The 20820-nt window shown below is 50.7% G+C and overlaps 1 protein-coding gene across 1 annotated transcript in view; it reads left to right on the forward strand.

Moving 5' to 3' along the window:
- Positions 1 to 482: 482 nt before the first annotated feature.
- Positions 483 to 20820, forward strand: part of COLGALT1 (collagen beta(1-O)galactosyltransferase 1) — a 28401-nt gene continuing 8063 nt past the window's right edge. Inside the window, exons 1-6 of the mRNA XM_054465969.2 lie at positions 483 to 1310; positions 4675 to 4785; positions 5713 to 5830; positions 12815 to 12949; positions 13914 to 14118; positions 17934 to 18053. Of these exons, the coding sequence (XP_054321944.1) occupies positions 1051 to 1310; positions 4675 to 4785; positions 5713 to 5830; positions 12815 to 12949; positions 13914 to 14118; positions 17934 to 18053 (949 nt within the window). The 5' untranslated portion in view covers positions 483 to 1050. The remainder of the gene's footprint in view (positions 1311 to 4674; positions 4786 to 5712; positions 5831 to 12814; positions 12950 to 13913; positions 14119 to 17933; positions 18054 to 20820) is intronic.

The raw sequence follows: 20820 nt of genomic DNA on the forward strand, positions 1-20820 counted from the left end.
CCAGCTACTCAGGAGGCTGAAGCAGGAGAATCGCTTGAACCCGGGAGGTGGAGGTTGCAGTGAGCCGAGATCGCGCCACTGTACTCTAGCCGGGGCAACAGAGTGACACGCTGTCTCAAAAAAAAAAAAAAAAAAAAAAAAGAAAAGAAAATAATAATAATAATGTTCAGGTGTATTTAAGTTTTTATTGTTTTTAAAAATAGAGGCACGGTCTTGCTATGTTGCACCACTGCACTCCAGCCCGGGCGACAAAGCCAGACTCCGTCTCAAAAAAAAAAAAAAAAGTGTGATACTAAGTCAATGAACTTGAAAATGCGGCACTAGAGTATTGGAAAACAATCCCTTGGCAGCGTTTCCATGAAAACACGGCCCTTGTCTCTGGAAGAGCTTGTGCTCAGAACGGTCCATTATCATGCCCTGGCTCCATTTTCACGCCAACCCTGTAGGGTCTCTATGATCTCATTTTATAGATGGACAGACTGAGGCTCACACATAGCAAGCCCAAGGCGGGGTCTGAATGTGACACCAGGTCTGTGGACGTCATGACCTTTATTCTCCACAACCCTCAATGACATCCCTGTGAGATCCAAAACCAGGATGGCAAAACCCACGTTGCAGCAGAGGAAACTGAGGCTAAGGTCTCTTGGGTCCCAAACCAGGTCCTAAGTAGCCAAGTCCGCCTGGTGGCACAGCCCGGGTTTTATACATGGGGAAATTGGGCGGTGCATCTGGCGGAGGTCTCAGTGGTAGGAGGCGCCTGGAGGAAGCGCGGGTTCCTAACCCTAACGCTACCCCTAACCTCCCTTCCACGCGCTCCGAGCGCTATGTGCCTTTAAGATGGGTGCGGGGGCGGGGCGTCCTGTGTAGGGCTGCAGGTGACGTCACTCCGGGCTTTGGGTCTCGGAGAACGTCTGGAGGCGGGGCCTGGACTTCTCGCCCGGCGCACTCCTCCCCTTTAAGGCGCACGGCCGGGCGGGGCCCTTATGACCCCTTTAAGGCGCGGCCAGAGTCCTCCCGCAGAAAAACGACTTAAAGGAGACGCGTGGCGCGATGGCGGCGGCCCCACGCGCGGGCCGGCGGCGCGGGCAGCTGCTCCTAGCGCTGCTGTTTCTGCTGCTGGCGCCACTGCCGCCGGGGGGCCCGCCGGGCGCCGACGCCTACTTCCCCGAGGAGCGCTGGAGCCCGGAGTCGCCCCTGCAGGCGCCGCGCGTGCTCATCGCGCTGTTGGCGCGAAACGCGGCCCACGCGTTGCCCACCACGCTGGGCGCACTCGAGCGGCTGCGGCACCCGCGGGAGCGCACGGCGCTATGGTGAGCCGAGCTCGCTGTCCCCATCGGGCGGTCCACGCGAGCCCCTGCTTGCTGTCCCCTTAGGGGTGGGTCCACGCGAGCCCCTGCCCGCTGTCCTCTTCTGGGCGGGTCCGCGCGTGCTTCCTGCTCGCTACCCCGATCGGGACGGTTCTACGCATGCCCCTGCCCGCTGCCCTCATCGGGACGGGTCCACGCGTGCCCCCTGCCTGCTGTCTTCCCATGGGGCCAGACACAGCTTTCCCCCCATTAAGACAAGCGGGACCGAGTTCCTCTTGCTGGCTCCTTTGGGGTAGGCTGGGCACCGCTGCTGCCTGCTGGACCCTACTAGGGCAGATCCGGCCTCACTGACTGGGGCTCTTTCTAATTCCCTCTGGAACACGTACACCTCCAAAGGACGGAGCCCCCAGTGGGGCGTTGCCAGGGGCCACATCTAACAGCAAGCCTTTCTGTGCCTGCCGCTGCCCTTAAGCTTGAACTCAGCCCGGCTCCAGGCCCCAGTCAAACCCCTGCCCTCGGACCGGCGTGGGTGGAGTCCAGGACCAGATGGCCCAGGAGGAAGTGGATGCTTTCTTGGGAGGGAATGGGGCAGAGCTCTGAAGAAGCCTCTGACTGGTGACTTCTCACTCCCTGCCTCAGTTTCCTCAAATGGAAAATGGGTCCGGGTGCAGTGACTCACGCAGTAATCTTAGCAATTTGGGAGGCCAAGGTAAGCGGGTCACTTGAGCTCAGGAGTTCGAGACCAGCCTTGCCAACATGGCAAAACCCCGTCTCTAGAAAAAAATACAAAAATTAGCCAGGTGCGGTGGTGTGTGCCTGTAGTCCCAGCTATTCAGGAGGCTGACTCAGGAGAATCGCTTGAGCCCAGGAGTTCGAGGCTGCAGTGAGCTATGATTGCACCACTGCACTCCAACCTGGGCTACAGAGTAAGACCTGCCTCTAAAAAAAGAAAAAGAAAAGAAAATGAGTGTATTAATATAATTCTCTTTTTGGGTTTGTCTCTGAAGATTAACCAGTCAATGGATGTGGAGCCCTTGGGTCTGGCATGGGCTTTGCTCTCAGTGATTTTATTACTATGATTACTGTCATTGCTGGTGTTATTGTCAACTTAATTTATTGGGCAGAATTAGCTCTTAGCACTACGGTCAAACTAAACTCCCAAATGTCGCTTTTCCTTCCACCTGATTTCCCGCTCTGGATAATCCAAATACACAATTGGTACTTAACAAATGTTTGTTGAATGAATAAATGACTGCAGCCCACTGAAGTGGTGTGGCTCACAGGAGAAGATGAAGGCAGGGTAGGGGATTTATGAGATATACTTTGAGATATACTTTTTTTTTTTTTTTTTAGACGGAATCTTGCTCTGTTGCCCAGGCTGGAGTGCAGTGACACGATCTCAGCTCATTGCAACCTCCGCCTACCGGGTTCAAGTGATTCTCCTGCCTCAGCCTCCCGAGTAGCTTGGGATTACAGGCGCGAGCCACCATGCCTGGCTAATTTTTGTATTTTTAATAGAGGCAGGGTTTCACCATTGTGGCCAGGCTTGTGTCGATCTCCTGACCTCATGATCTGCCCACCTCAGCCTCCCTAAGTGCTGGGATTACAGGCATGAGCCACAGCGCCCTGCTGAGATATACTTTTTTTTTTTGATACAGGGTTTTACATCCGTCGCCCAGGCGGGAGTGCAGTGGTGCAATCCTAGCTCACTGCAACTTCCCCCTCCTGGGCTCAAGTGATTCTCCTGCCTCAGCTTCTCCAGTAACTGGGACTACAGGCGTATGCCACTGCGCCCAGCTAATTTTTGTATTTTTTCTAGAGATGGGGTTTTGCCCTATTGGCCAGGCTGGTCTCGAACTCCCGAGCTCAAGTGACCTGCCCACCTTGGCCTCCCAACATACTGGGATTACAGGCGTGAGCCATTGCACCCAGCTGGTTTATGATATATACATTTCATTTTTTAATATTTTTTATTTATTTATTTTTTGAGACTGAGTCTCGCTCTCGTTGCTCAGGCTGGAGTGCAGTGGCACGATCTTGGCTCACGGCAACCTCCTCCTCCCAGGTTCAAGCCAGTCTCCTGTGGGTTCAAGCGATTCTCCTGCCTCGGCCTCCTGAGTAGCTGGGATTACAGGCGCCCGCCACCACACCCAGCTAATTTTTTGTATTTTTAGTAGACACGGGGTTTCACCATGTTGGCCAGGCTAGACTCAAACTCCTGGCCTCAAGTGATTCGCCCGCCTCGGCCTCCCAAAGTGCTGGAATTACATGCATGAGCCACCATGCCTGGCCTAATTTTTGTATTTTTAGTAGAGATGGGGGTTTCGCCATGTTGGCCAGGCTGGTCTTGAACTCCTGACCTCAGGTGATACACCCACCTCGGCCTCTCAAAGTGCTGGGATGACAGGTGTGAGCCACTGTGCCTGGCCTGATCTGTACATTACAAAAATTGCCGCGTGCGGTGGCTCACTCCTGTCATCCCAGCACTTTGGGAGGCTGAGGCGGATGGATCACCTGAGGTCAGGAGTTTGAGTCTAGCCTGGCCAACATGGCGAAACCCCATCTCTACTAAAAATACAAAAATTAGCTGGGCATGGTGGTGTGCACCTGTAATCCCAGCTACTCGGGAGGCTGAGGCAGGAGAATTGCTTGGACCTGGTAGGCGGAGGTTGCAGTGAACCAAGATTGTGCCACTGCACTCTAGCCTGGGCAATAGAGCAAGACTCTGTCTCAAAAGAAAAAAAAAATTAAGTTATGCATATTTGTTAGTGAATGTGGTTTGCAAGATCTTAGATGCTCAGTAATAAAACAGCCAGTCACTAATGTGTCTTTCCAAAATTAGCTTCTTTAATCCTTCCACTTCCCAGTAAACTGGGTCCTGTTCCCACTCCCATGTTACAGATGAGGAAACTGACATGGAAAGGGAGAAATAGGCCGGGCATGGTGGCTCACGCTTGTTAAGTCCAGCACTTTGGGAGGCCAAGGTGGGCGGATCACGAGGTCAGGAGATCGAGACCAGCCTGGCCAACACGGTGAAACCCCGTCTCTACTAAAAATATAAAAAAATTAGCCGGGCATGGTGGTGGGCACCTGTAGTCCCAGCTACTCGGGAGGCTGAGGCAGGAGAATGGCGTGAACCCGGGAGGCGGAGCTTGCAGTGAGCCGAGATCGCGCCACTGCACTCCAGCCTGGGCAACAGAGTGAGACTCCATCTCAAAAAAAAAAAGAAGGAAAGGAAGAAGTGTCTTGTCCAGGGGTACATAGCTGGTGGGAGGCCAGTTGGGGATGGTGGTCCTCGACTTGCCTCGCTGCTGCCTGGTCCTGCCTCAGTCTCCCCAACTACGCTGCCTGTCCCCTCTCCCTGCAGGGTGGCTACGGACCACAACATGGATAACACGTCAACTGTGCTGCGGGAGTGGCTGGTGGCCGTGAAGAGTTTGTACCATTCCGTGGAGTGGCGGCCAGCGGAGGAGCCCAGGTGAGCACCTTTCCCCTGCTCCTAGTCTGACTGGGCTTTGCCTCTGCTCACACACCCTCTATGGCTCCCCATTGCCCCAGGACAGAATTACAGGCCCTCAGTCCCTGCCTCCAGCCCAGCCAGGCAGCATTAACCTACTCTGACCCTCCCTCAGCTTTACAAATAGGCCATAATCCTCCTCTCAGACCTTTGCCCAAGCCGTTCCCTGTACCTAGAATTCCTTCACTCCCTTTTTCTTCTGGGGACGCCCACTGCTTTGTTCTCTGGCTTACTGACTCAGTCTTGGTCCCAGCACTGGCTTTGCTGTTTATCTACTCCCTAAGGCCTTGGGCAGCATGGACTCCCTGCCCCCACCCAGTTCCTTTCTGGGTTTTTTTTTTTTTTTGAGACAGGGTCTCACTCCCTCACCCAGGCTGGAGTGCAGTGGAGTGAACACCGCTTACTGCAGCCTTTACCTCCTGGGCTCAAGCCATCTTCCCGCCTCAGCCTCCTGAGTAGCTGGGACTACAGGCACATGTAACCATGCCTAGCTAATGTTTTTGTATTTTTTGTAGAGATAGGGTCTCACTGTGTTGCCCAGGCTGGTCTCAAAGTGCTGGCCTCAAGCGATCCTCCCACCTCTGCCTCCCAAAGTGCTGGGATCGCAGGCGTGAGCCACTGCACTGGACCCCACTGAGCTTCCTTCCTTCCTTCCCTCCAGTGTGCCTCCAGCTTTTTTCCCTCCAGGACTTTGCACAGGCTGTACCTCCGGCCAGGGACATTCTCCCCACTTCTCTTTCCTTGTCGTTTCCTTTTTCCCATCCCTCAGATCAGCTTACACGTCCCCTCCTCCAGGAAGCTCTCTCTGAGTACCCCGAAGGCAGCTCAGGCCCTCGCTGGGCTTTGATAGTGCCTTGTGATGTCCACATCACAGCTGCCTCCCCATAGGTCCTACCCGGACGAGGAAGGCCCGAAACACTGGTCTGACTCACGCTACGAGCATGTCATGAAGTTGCGCCAGGCAGCCCTGAAATCAGCTCGAGACATGTGGGCTGATTACATCCTGGTAAGTTTCTCAGCCGGCCGGCTATGGATCACAGGCAGGTCTGGGTATCCCCAGGGAAGGTGGAGCAGCAGGATGCCAGGACCATCCTTAATGTCATTTCGCAGAAGGGTAAACTGAGGTTTAGAGAGGGGAGATGAGTTGCTTGAGGTGATATGGTTGGTCAGTGGAGGAGGAGCTGGGATTCATCTGATCCTCGGCACTAGGAATGAATGGGCTTTTCTGTCCCCAGTTGTCCCCTGTGTTTGGACACTTGGGTCAAGTCCATTTTTATTTTTTTATATTTTTGAGACAGAGATTCACTCTGGTGCCCAGGCTGGAGTGAAGTGCCGCAATCTCGGCCCACTGCAACCTCTGCCTCCTGGGTTCAAGCGATTCCCCTGCCTCCGCCTCCCAAGTAGCTGGGACCACAGGCACCCACCACCACGCCCGGCTAATTTTTTATTTTTATTTTTATTTTTGTAGAAGCCAGGCATGGTGGCTCATGCCTATAATCCCAGCATTTTAGGAGGCCAAGGCGGGTAGATCACTTCAGGTCAGGAGGTCGAGACCAGCCTGGTCAACATGGTGAGACCCCGTCTCTACTAAAAATACAAAAATTAGCCGGGCGTGGTGGCAGGTGCCTGTAATCCTGGCTACCTGGGAGGCTGAGGCAGGAGGATCTCTTGAACCTAGGAGGCAGAGGTTGCAGTGAGCCGAGATCGTGCCACTGCACTCCAGTCACTGGGCGACACAGTGAGACTCCATCTCATAAATAAATAAATAAATAAGTATTTTTTAAAAATAACAAATAAAAAATATTTTTGTAGAGACGGGGTCTGGCTATGTTGCCCAGGCTGGTCTCCAACTCCTGGGCTCAAGTGATCCTCCTGCCTCGGCCTCCCAAAGTGCTGGGATTACAGGCATGGGCCACCGTGCCTGGCCGTGTCACATCTGTTTTTATCACCATCATATGTAATGGCCAAACCTTTGGGTCACTTCCAAGAAGCAGGAGGAAGGGGTCAGGGGCTGGGGGGTGGTGGCCACATTGAATTGCTGAGGCCTGACTAGCACTTCCTCCTCCTGTGGGGACATTGTCTCGTGGGGAAGGGAACGGTTGAGTCTTTTTATTTTTTATTTTTTTTCTTGAGCCAAGATTGCGCCGCTGCACTCCAACCTGGGCCACAGTATGAGACTCTGTCTCAAAAAAAAAAAAAAAAAAGACTTATAGATTGAATATTACTATTATTTTTTAATTTGTATAAACTTATGGAGCACAAGTGTAATTCTGTTACATGCATAGATTGTGAAGTGGTGAAGTCAGAGATTTTGGGGCATCCATCCCCTAAATAATATACATTGAACCCATTACACAATTTTCTGTGATCAACCCTAAATGTTATTTCAGCCTTCATACTTTCCTATATTCTCCTGATTTTCTTTTTTCTTGTTTTTTTGAGACAGAGTCTCTGTTGCCCAGGCTGGAGTGCAGTGGCACAATCTTGGCTCACTGCAACCTCCTCCTCCTGGGTTCAAGCAATTCTTCTGCTTCAGCCTCCTGGGTAGCTGGGATTACAGGCCCCCGCCATCATGCCCGGCTAATTTTTGTAATTTTAGTAGAGACGGGGTTTCGCCATGTTGGCCAGGCTGGTCTCTAAAGTCCTGACCTCAGGTGATCCAGCTGCCTTGGCCTCCCAAAGTGCTGGGATTATAGGCGTGAGCCACCACATCCAGCCCATCTCTTAAAACAAACAAAAAACAGAAAAGAAAAAGCAAAGAGTCAAGTGAGCAAAGCGATTACAATGCAGTGGTGGCTAGAGGTCCAACTACACAGGCCAGTGGAGGCACTTGGTGTCTACTTGGAGGGGAATGGGGAGCCATGGAGGGTGTGTGAGCAGGGGAGGTCTGTGTTCTGATTTAAGATTTTCAGAAGCCGCTGTGGACCAGGCGTGGTGGCTCATGCCTCTAAACTCAGTACTTTGAGTGGCTGAGGCAAGTGGATTGTTTGACTTCAGGAGTTCGAGACCAGCCTGGTCAACATGGTGAAACCCTGTTTCTACCAAAATATAAAAATTAGCTTGGCATGGTGATGCGCGCCTGTAACCCCAGCTACTTGGGAGGCTGAGGCAGGAGAATCTCTTGAACCCGAGAGGTGGAGGTTGCAGTGAGCTGAGATCGCACCACTGCACTCCAGCCTGGGCGACAGAGTGAGACTCCGTCTCAAAAAAAACAAAAACAAAAAAAGCCACACACTAGCAGGAGGCTGGAGTAAAGGCCCAAGCAGGGTACCAGTGATTGATGGACGGGCCTGCATGGGGTGGGGGCCGTGGAGAAAGGCGGGGGGTTCAGGATGCGTCACGAGGTGAAGGAGACAAGTTCTGCTTTGACACTGGATGTGAAGGTGCCAGGGAGAGAGGAACGGGGACAGTGCCACGTCTAGGGAGGACGGATGGAGCTCCTGAGGGGACCCTTTTGCTTGGGCCTTATCAGACCATTTTATAGGTGAGGAAACAGAGGCTGACAGAGGGAGGGGACATCTTGCCTGGTGGGGTGTCAGAACTGGCAAGGAGGCAGAGAGGTGGATCTGGAGCCTTCCAGAGCCTTCTGACACAAAGCTGCCTTGTCCTGCCTCTAGGATTTTGCTTTTGTGGTTTGAGGTTGCCTGGCTTTAGCTTTTTTTTCCTCAGCAAACCGGGGTGGAGCTCAAAGTGCTGGTTCAAAACTCAAAGTGGCTTTTGACACAAAATAATATTTTCGTGTTTCTTTTTTTTTTTTTTTTTTGAGACAGAGTCTCACTCTGTCGCCCAGGCTGGAGTGCAGTGGCGCGATCTTGGCTCACTGCAGCCTCCACCTCCTGGGGTCAAGTGACTCTCCTGCTTCGGCCTCCCAAGTAGCTGGGACTACAGACGCTTGCCACCATGCCTGGCTATTTTTTTTTTTTTGTGATGGAGTCTCACTCTGTCGCCCAGGCTGGGGTGCAGTGGCGCGATCTCAGCTCACTGCAAGCTCTGCCTCCCAGGTTCATGCCATTTTCCTGCCTCAGCCTCCTGAATAGCTGGGACTACAGGCGCCCACCACCACGCCCGGCTAATTTTTTGTATTTTTAGTAGACACAGGGTTTCACCGTGTTGGCCAGCATGGTCTCGATCTCCTGACCTCGTGATCCACCCGCCTCGGCCTCCCAAAGTGCTGGGATTACAGGCGTGAGCCACCGCGCCCGGCCTGGCTAATTTTTTTTGTATTTTTGTAGAGACAGGGTTTCACTATGCTGACCAGGCTGATCTCGAACTCCTGACTTCGGGTGATCCACCCACCTCGTCCTCCCAAAGTACTGGGATTACCGGTGTGAGCCACTGCGCCTGGTCACAAAATTATATTTTTGTAACTGGGGACTTTGGAACCCATATTGGAATGTGAAATAGTTTGTCTAATGTTTTAAAATGATTATTTGAAGGTCCCCCTTTCTCTCTCTTTTTACAAAAGCTATGGATGTTACTTGCAGGAAAAAAAAATAAGAAAAATATATGAGCCGGGTGTGTCTCACACCTGTAATCCTAGCACTTCGGGAGGCCAATGCGGGAGGATCATTTGAGGTCAGGAGTTCAAAACCAGCCTGGGCAACATATGAGACCCCCCCATCTCTACAAAAACTAAAAAAAAAAAAAAAATTAGCCAGGTGTACTGGTTTGTGTCTGTAGTCCCAGCTAATTGGGAGGCTGAGGTGGGAGGACTGCTTGAGCCCAGGAGTAGGAGGCTACAATGAGCCATGATTGTGTCACTGTACTCCAGCCTGGGCGACAGAGCGAGACCCTTTCTTAAGCTTCGTATATGTGTATGTGTGTGTGTGTGTGTGTGTGTGTATACGCATATATACATATATACGTGTATATGTATATATATTTATATATGTATATAAACGTGTGTGTATACATATAGATATATATATGAAGCTTAAGAAAGAAAAACATCTACTTTTTTTTTTTTTGAGATGGAGTCTCACTTTGTCACCTAGGCTAGAGTGCAGTGTCACCATCTCAGCTCACTGCAACCTCTGCCTTCTGGGTTCAAGCAATTTTCCTGCCTCAGTCTCCGGAGTACCTGGGATTACAGGTGCCCGCCACCATGCCTGGCTAAGTTTTTGTATTTTTAGTGGAGATGGGGTTTCGCCATGTTGGCCAGGCTGTTCTTGAACTCCTGACCTCAAGTGATCACCTGCCTCAGCCTCCCAAAGTGCTGGGATTGCAGGCGTGAGCCACCGCCCTTGGCCAGCATCTAAATTTTAATTGTATGGAGAGATTCACTTTCTCCTCTTTCTTGTTTGTTTTAATTGAAGTCAGTTCACATATATATTTATTTGTTTTGCAACCACCACCTCTAATTCTAGAACATTTTCATTCCCCAGAAAGAAAACCCTATTCCCATCAGCAGTCACTCCCCAACTCCCCATTCCTCTCCCCTAGGCCCTGGCAGCCAGTCATCTGCTTCCTGTCTATGGATTTGTCAATGGAATGTCACACTATGTGGCGTTTCGTGTCTGGTTTCTCTCACTCAGCATTGAGTTTTCAGGGTTCATTACAGCCTGGATCAGTGCTTCCTTCCTTTGTATAGCTGACTCTTATTCCGTTGTCTGGGTGGACCACGTTGTGTTGATCTCATCTGTTGATGGACACACTTCAGTCGCTTTCACCTTTTTTGGCTGTTGAGACTCTTTTTTTTTTTTTTTTTTTGAGACAGAGTGTTGCTCTGTCGCCCAGGTTGCAGTGCAGTGGCGCGATCCCGGCTCACTGCAACCTCCGCCTCCTGGGTTCAAGCGATTCTCCTGCATTAGTCTCCTGAGTAGCTGAAATTACAGGCATGTGTCACTATGCCTGGCTAATTTTTTTTGTTGTTGTTGTATTTTTAGTAGAGACGGGGTTTCACCATGTTGCCCAGGCTGGTCTTGGACTCTTGACCTCATGTAATCTGCCTGCCTTGGCATCCCAAAGTGCTAGGATTATAGGTGTGAGCCACTGCACCCGGCCTGGCTGTTGGGATTCTGACATGAACATGAGTGTACAAAGACCTGTTTGAATTATCTGGGCATGGTGGTGCGCGCCTGTATTTAATCCCAGCTACTTAGGAGGCTAAGGAAAGAGAATCACCTGAACCTAGGAGGTGGAGGTTGCAGTGAGCCGAGATCACGCCACTGCACTTCAGCCTGGGTGACTGAGCAAGACTCTGTCTCAAAAACAAACAAACAAACAAACAAAGAAGCTGTTTGAGTCCTTTCTTTCAATTCTCTTGGTTCGTACCTAGGAATGGAATTCCTGGATCATGTAGTAATTCTATGTTTAGCTTTTTGAGAAACTGCCACAGTGATCTGGCTGTTTGTTTTGCATTAATATTCAAAGGTCACAGATTCAAACATCCAGAGGGACCGGATGGTGTGTAACATGACCACAGGGCTTGTCGTAAGACCCAGCCACCTCCCCTCTGCAACTGAAGGTTGCCATGTGGAAATGGTATTCTCACGTTGCCAGGGGATACTGGAATTCTAGTTTTTGTTGTTGTTTATGGCAGTTGATCCAAATATTCTAAACGATACTGCCTGGGTAACAGAAAGCATCTCTGTGGACCAGCAGTAAAAGAAAAACAAATCCAGACCGGGCGCGGTGGCTCACACCTGTAATCCCAGCACTTTGGGAGGCCAAGGCAGGCGGATCACTTGAAATCAAGAGTTCGAGACCAGCCTGGCCAACCTGGTGAAACCCCATCTCTACCAAAAAATACAAAAATTAGCCTGGCATGGTGGCATGTGTCTGTAATCCCAGCTACTCGGGAGACTAAGGGAGAATTGCTTGAACATGGGAGGCGGAGGTTACAGTGAGCTGAGATCGCGCCACTGCACTCCAGCCTATGCAACAGGAGACTCCATCTCAAAAAAAAAAAAAAAAAAAAACCAGAAACAAAAAACCCGGAAAACCTTCTAGTAGTTCTGTGATATGTCGTGACTTCTGTGTCTTTACATCCTGGTAGAGGGGGAATGTCTGGACCTAATCATTTTCTATGTGTGATTTTATATATATATATATTAATTTTAGGCTGGGTGCAGTGGCTCAGACCTGTAATCCCAGCATTTATGTAGGCTGTGGTGGGAGGATTGCTTGAGCCCAGGAGTTCAAAACCACTCAAGGCAATGTAGAGGGATACTGTCTCTACAAAAATAAAAATAAAAATGAAAACATTATCCGGGCATGGTGACGCGTGCCTGTATGCTCAGCTACTTGGGAGGGTGAGATGAGAGGATTACTTAAACCCAGAAACTCTAGGCTGCAGTGGGCTACGATTACACCATTGCACTTCAGCCTGAGTGACACAGCAAGATGCTATCCCTTTAAAAAATAAAAAATGAAGAAAAAGTAAAATACTAGGCCAGGCATGGTGGCTCACGCCTGTAATCCCAGCACTTTGGGAGGCCGAGGTGGATGGATCGCATGAGGTCAGGAGTTTAAAACCAGCCTGGCCAATATGACGGTATCCCGTCTCTACTAAAAATGCAAAAAGTTACCCGGGTGTGATGGCGCACGGCTGTAGTCGCAGCTACTCGGGAGGCTGAGACAGGAGAATTGCTTGAACCCGGAAGGCAGAGGTTGCAGTGAGCTAGTGAGGTGACACCACATCACTGCACTCCAGCCTGGGTGACAGAGTGAGACTCCGTCTCAAAAGAAAAAAAAAGAAGGTTTTGCTACCTTCTTGCTCGTTGATTGTTCATTTACTTCTCAGGGCTAGCTCAGTGCCTAGACTTTTCTTTGAAGGAACTCAAGACCTTTGTTTTATTTCCATGATCCAGGGGATCCTACAGGCCCCCAAAACGGGGTCCCTGCTTCATTTTAGCCTGTGTAGGGGGTGCTTCCAGAGGTCTTTGCCAGACCCCCAGGGCTCTGGCCTTTGCCCCAGCTGTTCTGAGTGGTAGCCTGACCTGGGGTCACTCTGGCAGCCCATGCTGATGCTGTGTGGGGTGTTTTGCAGTTTGTAGATGCGGACAACCTGATCCTCAACCCTGACACACTGAGCCTGCTCATCGCTGAGAACAAGACGGTGGTCGCCCCCATGCTGGATTCCCGGGCTGCGTACTCCAACTTCTGGTGTGGAATGACTTCCCAGGTAGAGTGAGGGCCTGGGGACTGTGGGGACTGGGCTGAGGAGGTGGGTGCTGTGGCGGGAGTGTAACTTACTGTCACACAACCTTGTGGTGTGTGTTTTACAAAAATCATCATGGAAGCTGGGCACGGTGGCTCACACCTGCAACCCCAGCGCTTTGGGAGGCTGCGGCAGGCGGATTGCCTGAGCTCAGGAGTTTGAGACCATCCTGGGCAACATGGTGAAACCCCATCTCTACTAAAAAAAAAAAATACAGAAATTAGCCAGGTATGGTGTCACATGCCTGTCCTCCCAGCTGCTCGGGAGGCTGAAGCATGAGAATCACTTGAACCCAGGAGGCAGAAGTTGCAGTGAGCCGAGATCGCCCCACTGCACTCCAGCCTGGGTGATGGAGTGAGACTTGGTCTCAAAAACAAAACAAAACTAAAACTCGTTATGGTAATCTTTAAACAGCCCTCTGAGGCCAGACAGGAGGGAAGAATAGAGGGTCTTTGATTGTCCCTCACCCGCTATTCCAGAGGTGGAAACAGAAACACAGAGAGGAAGTGACTTGCCTAAACTCACACAGCTAGCAAGTGGTGGTGTCAGGATGGGACTGCAGGCATGGCTTGATCCAGGTGTCTGGATAACTGTCTTTCTCCATCCTTTGGGTGGGTTCATTCTCAGACAGCTTGAGAGTGATCCCAGCAGCATCCAGCTGTCATCCATTCTGATTGGGCCATCACTGGTCTCCTCTCTACACTACCTCTGAACTCATTACTGAAGCTGGGGAAATACAAGGCTCTTTCTTATTGGCCAGGCCTGGCCACAGGTCCCACACTGGGCTTGAGTCTGGGGTCCTGGGACCACTGGTGCACACTGCTGTACCTGGCTCTCCATCTGGTCCTGTTCCATGCCACCGGCTATCACTGGCCTCCATCCTCACCTTTCAAGACCCCCACGCGGAACTCTCGCTCTCTCCCCACAGGGCTACTACAAGCGCACACCTGCCTACATCCCCATCCGCAAGCGAGACCGCCGGGGCTGCTTTGCAGTTCCCATGGTGCACTCGACCTTCCTGATCGACCTGCGGAAGGCGGCGTCCAGGAACCTGGCCTTCTACCCACCTCACCCTGACTACACCTGGTCCTTTGACGACATCATCGTCTTTGCCTTCTCCTGCAAGCAGGCAGGTACGTACATGAGGGGTCTGCCATCGCAGGGGCATCTGCCTGATTCTTTGGGTTTTGCACTAAGCCAGTTCAGAGCACACTGAAGATTCACAGAACCCAAACAATGCAGTGCAGGGCTGACTTCAGGTGCAGCTGTATCTAGGTGTTCAGATAATGTCTCCAGGACCTAGTCTCTCTCCAGCCCTGGCTTTACTGGTTAGCTTCATTCTCTAACTCTTTAAGATCTATTGGTTGGTCAGGTGGAGTGGCTTATGCCTGTAATCTCAACAATTTGGGAGGTTAAGGCAGGTGGATCATTTGAGGTCAGGAGTTTGAGACCAGCCTGGCCAACATGGTGAAACCCTGTCTCTACTAAAAATACAAAAAATTAGCCAGGCGTGGTGGAGCACTCTTGTAATCACGGCTACTCGGGGGGCTGAGGCGGGAGGATCACTTGAATATGGGAGGCGGAAGTTGCAGTGAGCCGAGATCATGCCACTGCACTCCAACCTGGGCGACAGAGTGAGAATCCTTCTCAAGAAAAAAATACCTATTGATTGAATGTTACTATTATTTTTTAATTTGTGTAAACTTATGGAGCACAAGTGTAATTTTGTTACGTGCATAGATTGTGAAGTGGTGAGTCAGAGATTTTAGGGCATCCATCCCCCAAATAATATACATTGAACCCGTTATGCAATTTTCCATGATCAACCCCAAATGTTATTTCAATCTTCATACTTTTCTATATTCTCCCAATTTTCTTTTGTTTTTTTTTTTTTTGAAACAGCCTTGCTTATGTAGGCTGGAGCACAGTGGTGCAATCTCGGCTCACTGCAACCTCTGCCTCCTGGTTCAAGAGGTTCTCCTGCCTCAGCCTCCCAAGTAGCTGGGATTACAGGCACACACCACCACGTCTGGCTCATTTTTGTATTTGTAGTAGAGACAGGGTTTCCCCATGTTGGCCAGGCTGGTCTCAAACTCCTGACCCCAGGTGATCCGCCCACGTCGGCCTCCCAAAGTGCTGGGATTACAGGAGGGAGCCACTATGCCTGGGCAGTTCTCTTAATTTTCTACAGTTGAGCATATATTAATTAGGAAAACAAATATTTAAAGAGACAGCACAGCCTCATGTTGACTTGTTGTTTACTGGAAACCAGAGGTTGGCAAACTGACCTGTAGGCCAAACCTGGTCCGCTAATTGCTTTTATATGGCCACAAGCTAACAACAACTTTTATATTTTATTTTTATTTTTTTAGAGACACAGTCTCACTCTGTCACCCAGCCTGGAGTGCAGTGGTATGATCATAGCTCACTGCAGCCTCAACCTCCTGGGCTCAAGCAATCCTCTCATCTCAGCCTCCAGACTGGCTGGGGCTACAGGCACCCGCCAACATGCCCAGCTAATTAAAAAAAAAATGTTTTTTGTAGAGATGGGGTCTTGCTATGTTGCCCAGACTAGACTTGAACTCCTGGCCTTAAGTGATCCTTCCCACCTCAGCCTCCCAAAGCGCTAGGAATACAAATGTGAGCTACAGTGCCTGGCCAGCAATTTTTACATTTTTGTTATTTATTTATTTATGTATTTGAGACAGGGTCTCCCTCTGTTGCCCAGGCTGGAGTACAGTGGCATGATCTTGGCTCACTGCAACCTCCACCTCCCAGGTTCAATTGATTCTCCTGCCTTAGCCTCCCTAGTAGCTGGGACTACAGGTGTGTGCCACCACGCCCGGCTAATTTTTGTATTTTTAGTAGAGATGGGGTTTCGCCTGTTGGCCAGGCTGGTCTCAAACTCCTGACTTCAGGTGATTCACCCACCTCAGCCTCCCAAAATGCTGGGATTACGGGCATGAGCCGCCATACCCGGCCAATTTTTACATTTTTAAATCACTGGGGAAAATAATCAAAAAGAAGAAGAATATTGTGACACATGAAAACTGTATGAAATTCAGATTTCATTGCCCATCAATAAAGTGTCATCAGTACCCAGCCAAGCCCATTCATTTAAGTGTCGTCTGTAGCTGCTTTCAAGTGCCACAGGCAGAACAGAGTCATTGAGATAGAAACCGTCTGGCACACAAGCCTAAAATATTTACCACCTGGTCCTTTACAGAAGAAATTGACCAATTAAAATTAAAAGAGGCCGGGTGTGGTGGCTCATGCCTGTAATCCCAGCACTTTGGGAGGGTGAGGCGGGCAGATCACATGAGGTCAAGAGTTTGAGGCCAGCCTGGCCAACATGGTAAAACCCGTCTCTGCTAAAAATACAAAAATTAGCTGGGCATGGTGGTGGGTTCCTGTAGTCCCAGCTACTTGGGAGGCTAAGGCAAGATCCCCCAGCTTGAACCCAGGAGGCAGTGAACCGAGATCACACCACTGCACTCCAGCCTGGGCAACAGAGCTAGACTCTGTCTCAAAAAAAATAAACTAATTAAATTAAATTAAATTAAATTAAATTAAATTAAATTAAATTAAAAGAACATCATTGAGTTTTTTAGTCTAAAAAAGATACACACTCGGCCGGGCTCAGTGGATCACTTGAGGCCAGGATTTCGAGACCAGCCTGGCCAACATGGTGAAACCCCATCTCTACTAAAAAAAATACAGAAATTAGCTGGGCGTAGTGGCGAGTGCCTGTAATCCCAGCTACTTGGGAGGCTGAGGCAGGAGAATCGCTTGAACCCCACAGGCGGAGGTTGCAGTGAGCCGAGATGGTGCCACTGAACTCCAGCCTGGGCGACAGAACGAGACTCTGTCTCAAAAAAAAAGATACACACTCATAAAAATTTAAACCATCCAGAAAAGGATAGATGTAGAAGGAAGTAACTTAACTCACATTTTGTCAAACTTTCCTTTTTGTGCCTCAACATGCATTTTTACTGTTTTTTTGTTTGGTTTGTTTTTGAGACAGGGCCTTGCCCTGTTGCCTAAGCTGGAGTGCAGTGGTGCCATCATAGCTCACGGCAGCCTCAAGTCTCCTGGGCTCAAGTGATCCTCCTGCCACAGCCTCCCGAGTAGCTGGGACCATAGGCAGGTACCACCATTCCCAGCTAATTTTAAAATTATTTGTAGAGCCGGGCGCGGTGGCTCATACCTGTAATCCCAGCACTTTGGGAGGCCAAGACAGGTTGATCACGAGGTCAGGAGATCGAGACCATCCTGGCTAACATGGTGAAACCCCATCTCTACAAATACAAAAAATTAGCCAGGCGTGGTGGCATGTGCCTGTAGTCCCAGCTACTAGAGAGGCTGAGGCAGGAGAATCGCTTGAACCTGGGAGGCGGAGGTTGCAGTGAGCCCACACCGTGACACTGCACTGCAGCCTGGGCAACAGAGCGAGACTCCGTATCAAAAAAAGAAAAAAAAAATTATTTGGGCTGGGGGTGGTGGCTCACACCTGTAATCCCAGCACTTTGGGAGGCTGAGGCGGATAGATTGCCTGAGGTCCGGAGTTTGAGACCAGCCTGGCCAACATAGTGAAACCCTGTCTCTACTAAAAATACAAAAATTAGCTGGGCGTGGTAGCATGGCACACGCCTGTAGTCCCAGCTACTCAGGAGGCGGAGTCAAGAGAATCGCTTGAACCCGGGAGGCGGAGGTTGCATTGAGCCAAGATAGTGCCACTGCACTCCAGCCTGGGAGAGTGAGACTCTGTCTTTAAAAAAAAAAAGTCGTTTGTAGAGATGAGGTCTTGCTCTGTTGCCCAGGCTGGTCTCAGACACCTGACCTCAAGCGATCCTCCTGCCTTGGCCTCCTGAAGCCCTGGGATGGAAGGCATGAGCCACTGGGCCTCACCTGTTTTAACATTTGTCTGTTGCTTCTCTGCCCACTGCAGAGGTACAGATGTATGTGTGCAACAAGGAAGAGTACGGATTCCTGCCGGTGCCGTTGCGCGCCCACAGCACCCTCCAGGATGAGGCCGAGAGCTTCATGCACGTGCAGCTGGAGGTCATGGGTGAGTCCACCTGCACACCACCTTGGGAGGGACAAGGTTACCTTCCTTTCACTGATGTCTCAAATCCGTCCTGTGAGCACTGACTGAGTGCCAGGCAGATGCCAGTCCCTGTGGGGGGTGCTGGGTGCAAGGGCACATGTGAACGAGGTGGAGGGTTGTCCCTGCTCTCACACAGTGCTGGTTTGCAGGCAGCTGTACACAGCGTGCTCGGAGTTGTCAGGTGGGCTTCCTGGAGGAGGTGGCATTAAGGGGCAGGTTGAGTAGGAGTTCACCAGAAAGGGGATTGCAGCGGGAGGTGGTAGCGTGGGCAAAGGCCGGGAGGCTGGAAGGGACATGAACCTGGGGAACAGGCAAGGTCAGTGATCCCCTGGGGCTGGTATCCAGGGCCGGGGTAGATGGCCTCAGAGACCAGGCTGAGGAAGGGACCTTCCCCCTGAGGCCAGTCAGGAGCTATAGAGGATGTGAGAACTGAGAGGACAGCAAGTTTTCACTAAAGAACTGCATGTATAGGCCGGGCATGGTGACTCAAACCTGTAATTCCAGCACTTTGGGAGGCCAAAGTGAGAGAATTGCTTGAGCCTAGGAGCTCAAGATCAGCCTGGGCAACATAGTGAGACCCCATCTCTATATAAAAAAAAATGTGGCCGGGTACAGTGGCTCATGCCTGTAATCCCAGCACTTCGGGAGGATGAGACGGGTGGATCACAAGGTCAAAAGATGGAGACCATCCTGACCAACATGGTGAAACCCCGTCTCTACTAAAAATACAAAAAAAATTAGTTGGATGTGGTAGCAGATGCCTGTAGTCCCAGCTACTCAGGAGGCTGAGGCAGGAGAATCACTTGAACCCGGGAGGTGGAGGTTGCAGTGAGCCGAGATCGTGCCACTGCACTCCAGCCTGGCAACACAGTGAAACTCCGTCTCAAAAAAAAAAATTTTTTTTTAATTAGTCCAATATGGTGGCACATGCCTGTATTCCTAGCTACTCAGGAGTCTGAGGTGGGAGAATCCTTTGAGCCCAGGAGTTGGAGGCCGCAGTGAGCCATAATCGTGCCACTGCACTCCAGCCTGGGCAATAGAATAAGTCTCTGTCTCAAAAATAATAATAATAATAAAAAATAATAATCCCAGTTCTTTGGGAGGCTGAGGCGGGCGGATCCCCGGAACCCAGTAGTTTGAGAACAGCGTGGGCAACATGGTGGAACCCTGTCTTTACCAAAAAAAAAAAAAATACAAAAATTAGCCAGGAGTGATGGCACACACCTGTGGTCCCAGCTACTCGGGAGGCTGAGACAAGAGGATCCCTTGAGCCCAGGAGGTCGAAGCTGCAGTGGGCCATGATTGCGCCACTGCACTCCAGCCTGGGCAGCAGAGCCAGACCCTGTATCAATAAATAAATAAATAAAAATTTTTAAAAATCCATAAACTATGAAACCAGCAGCCGTCCCTCTAAAACTGGAGGAGCACGCAGGGCTGAGCTGTAATTGAGATTGTCTTGGGATGGTGCTCCCATCTCAGCCATTTCTAATGTGGGCCTCGCCCTGCACTGGGCACAGAAACCCCTGCCAAAGCCACAGCCATTCCCACCACTGCATAGATGGAGACTGGGTGGGAGGGGTGAGGCCTCTGCCCCGGGGCTCAGTTTCCCCAGCCTTACCGATTTCTGAACGAGTCTATCTGCGGCTCCCCCTGGTGGCTCAAGATGGAATAGCACCCTGCCCTTTGTGTTTGGGGGAGACCTTTTTTTTTTTTTGAGACGGTGTCTCACTTTGTCACCCAGGCTGGAGTGCAGTGGAGCAATCTGGGCTCACTGAAACCTCCGCCTGCTGGGTTCAAGCGATTGCCCTGCCTCAGCCTCCCGAGTAGTTGGGATTACAGGTACCTGCCACCACGCCTAGCAAATTTTGTATTTTTAGTAGAGACGGGGTTTCACCATGTTAGCCAGGCTGGTCTCGAACTCCTGACCTCAGGTGATCCACCCGCCTCGGCCTCCCAAAATGCTGGGATTACAGGCGTGAGCCACTGCGCCTGGCTTGGAGGAGACTTGTGAGTCTTTTTGAGGTGACACCTGGAGACTGCACAATCACTGGGGCAGGCCCCCCACAACACCGAAGAGTGGCATACTTAGGTGTCCAGGTCCCACCCAGCCACAGTCGGGGGTGGTGGGTCTCCATTTATCACCAACTCCCAGCAGAAAGCAGAGCCTGAGAAGCGTCTCTGTGGCTACCAGAGTTTTCCCAGTTTAAGTTCTCACATATATTTGTGTTGTCATTTCCTTCTTTTTTTTTTTTTTTTTTTTGGGACAGAGTCTCGCTGTCACCCAGGCTGGAGTGCAGTGGCAAAATCACAGCTCACCGCAGCCTCAGCCTCCTTGACTCAAGCGATCCTTCCACCTTAGCCTCCTGAGTAGCTGAGACCACAGGTGCATGCCACTACCATGCTTAGCTAATTTGTTAATTTAGGTTTTGGGTTTTTTTTGTTTTTTTGTTTTTTTTGAGATGGAGTCTTGCACTGTCACCCGGGCCGGAGTGCAATGGTGCGATCTCGGTTCACTGCAACCTCCGCCTCCCGGGTTCAAGTGATTCTTCTGCCCCAGCCTCCCAAGTAGCTGGGTTTAACAGGTGCTTGCCACCATGCCTGGCTAATTTTTTGTATTTTAATTTTTATTATTTATTTATTTATTTATTTATTTTTTTGAGACGGAGTCTCGCTCTGTCTCCCAGGCTGGAGTGCAGTGGCCCGATCTCGGCTCACTGCAAGCTCCGCC

This window comes from Pongo pygmaeus, chromosome 20 (genome assembly GCF_028885625.2).
Source record: "Pongo pygmaeus isolate AG05252 chromosome 20, NHGRI_mPonPyg2-v2.0_pri, whole genome shotgun sequence".
NCBI lineage: Eukaryota > Metazoa > Chordata > Mammalia > Primates > Hominidae > Pongo > Pongo pygmaeus.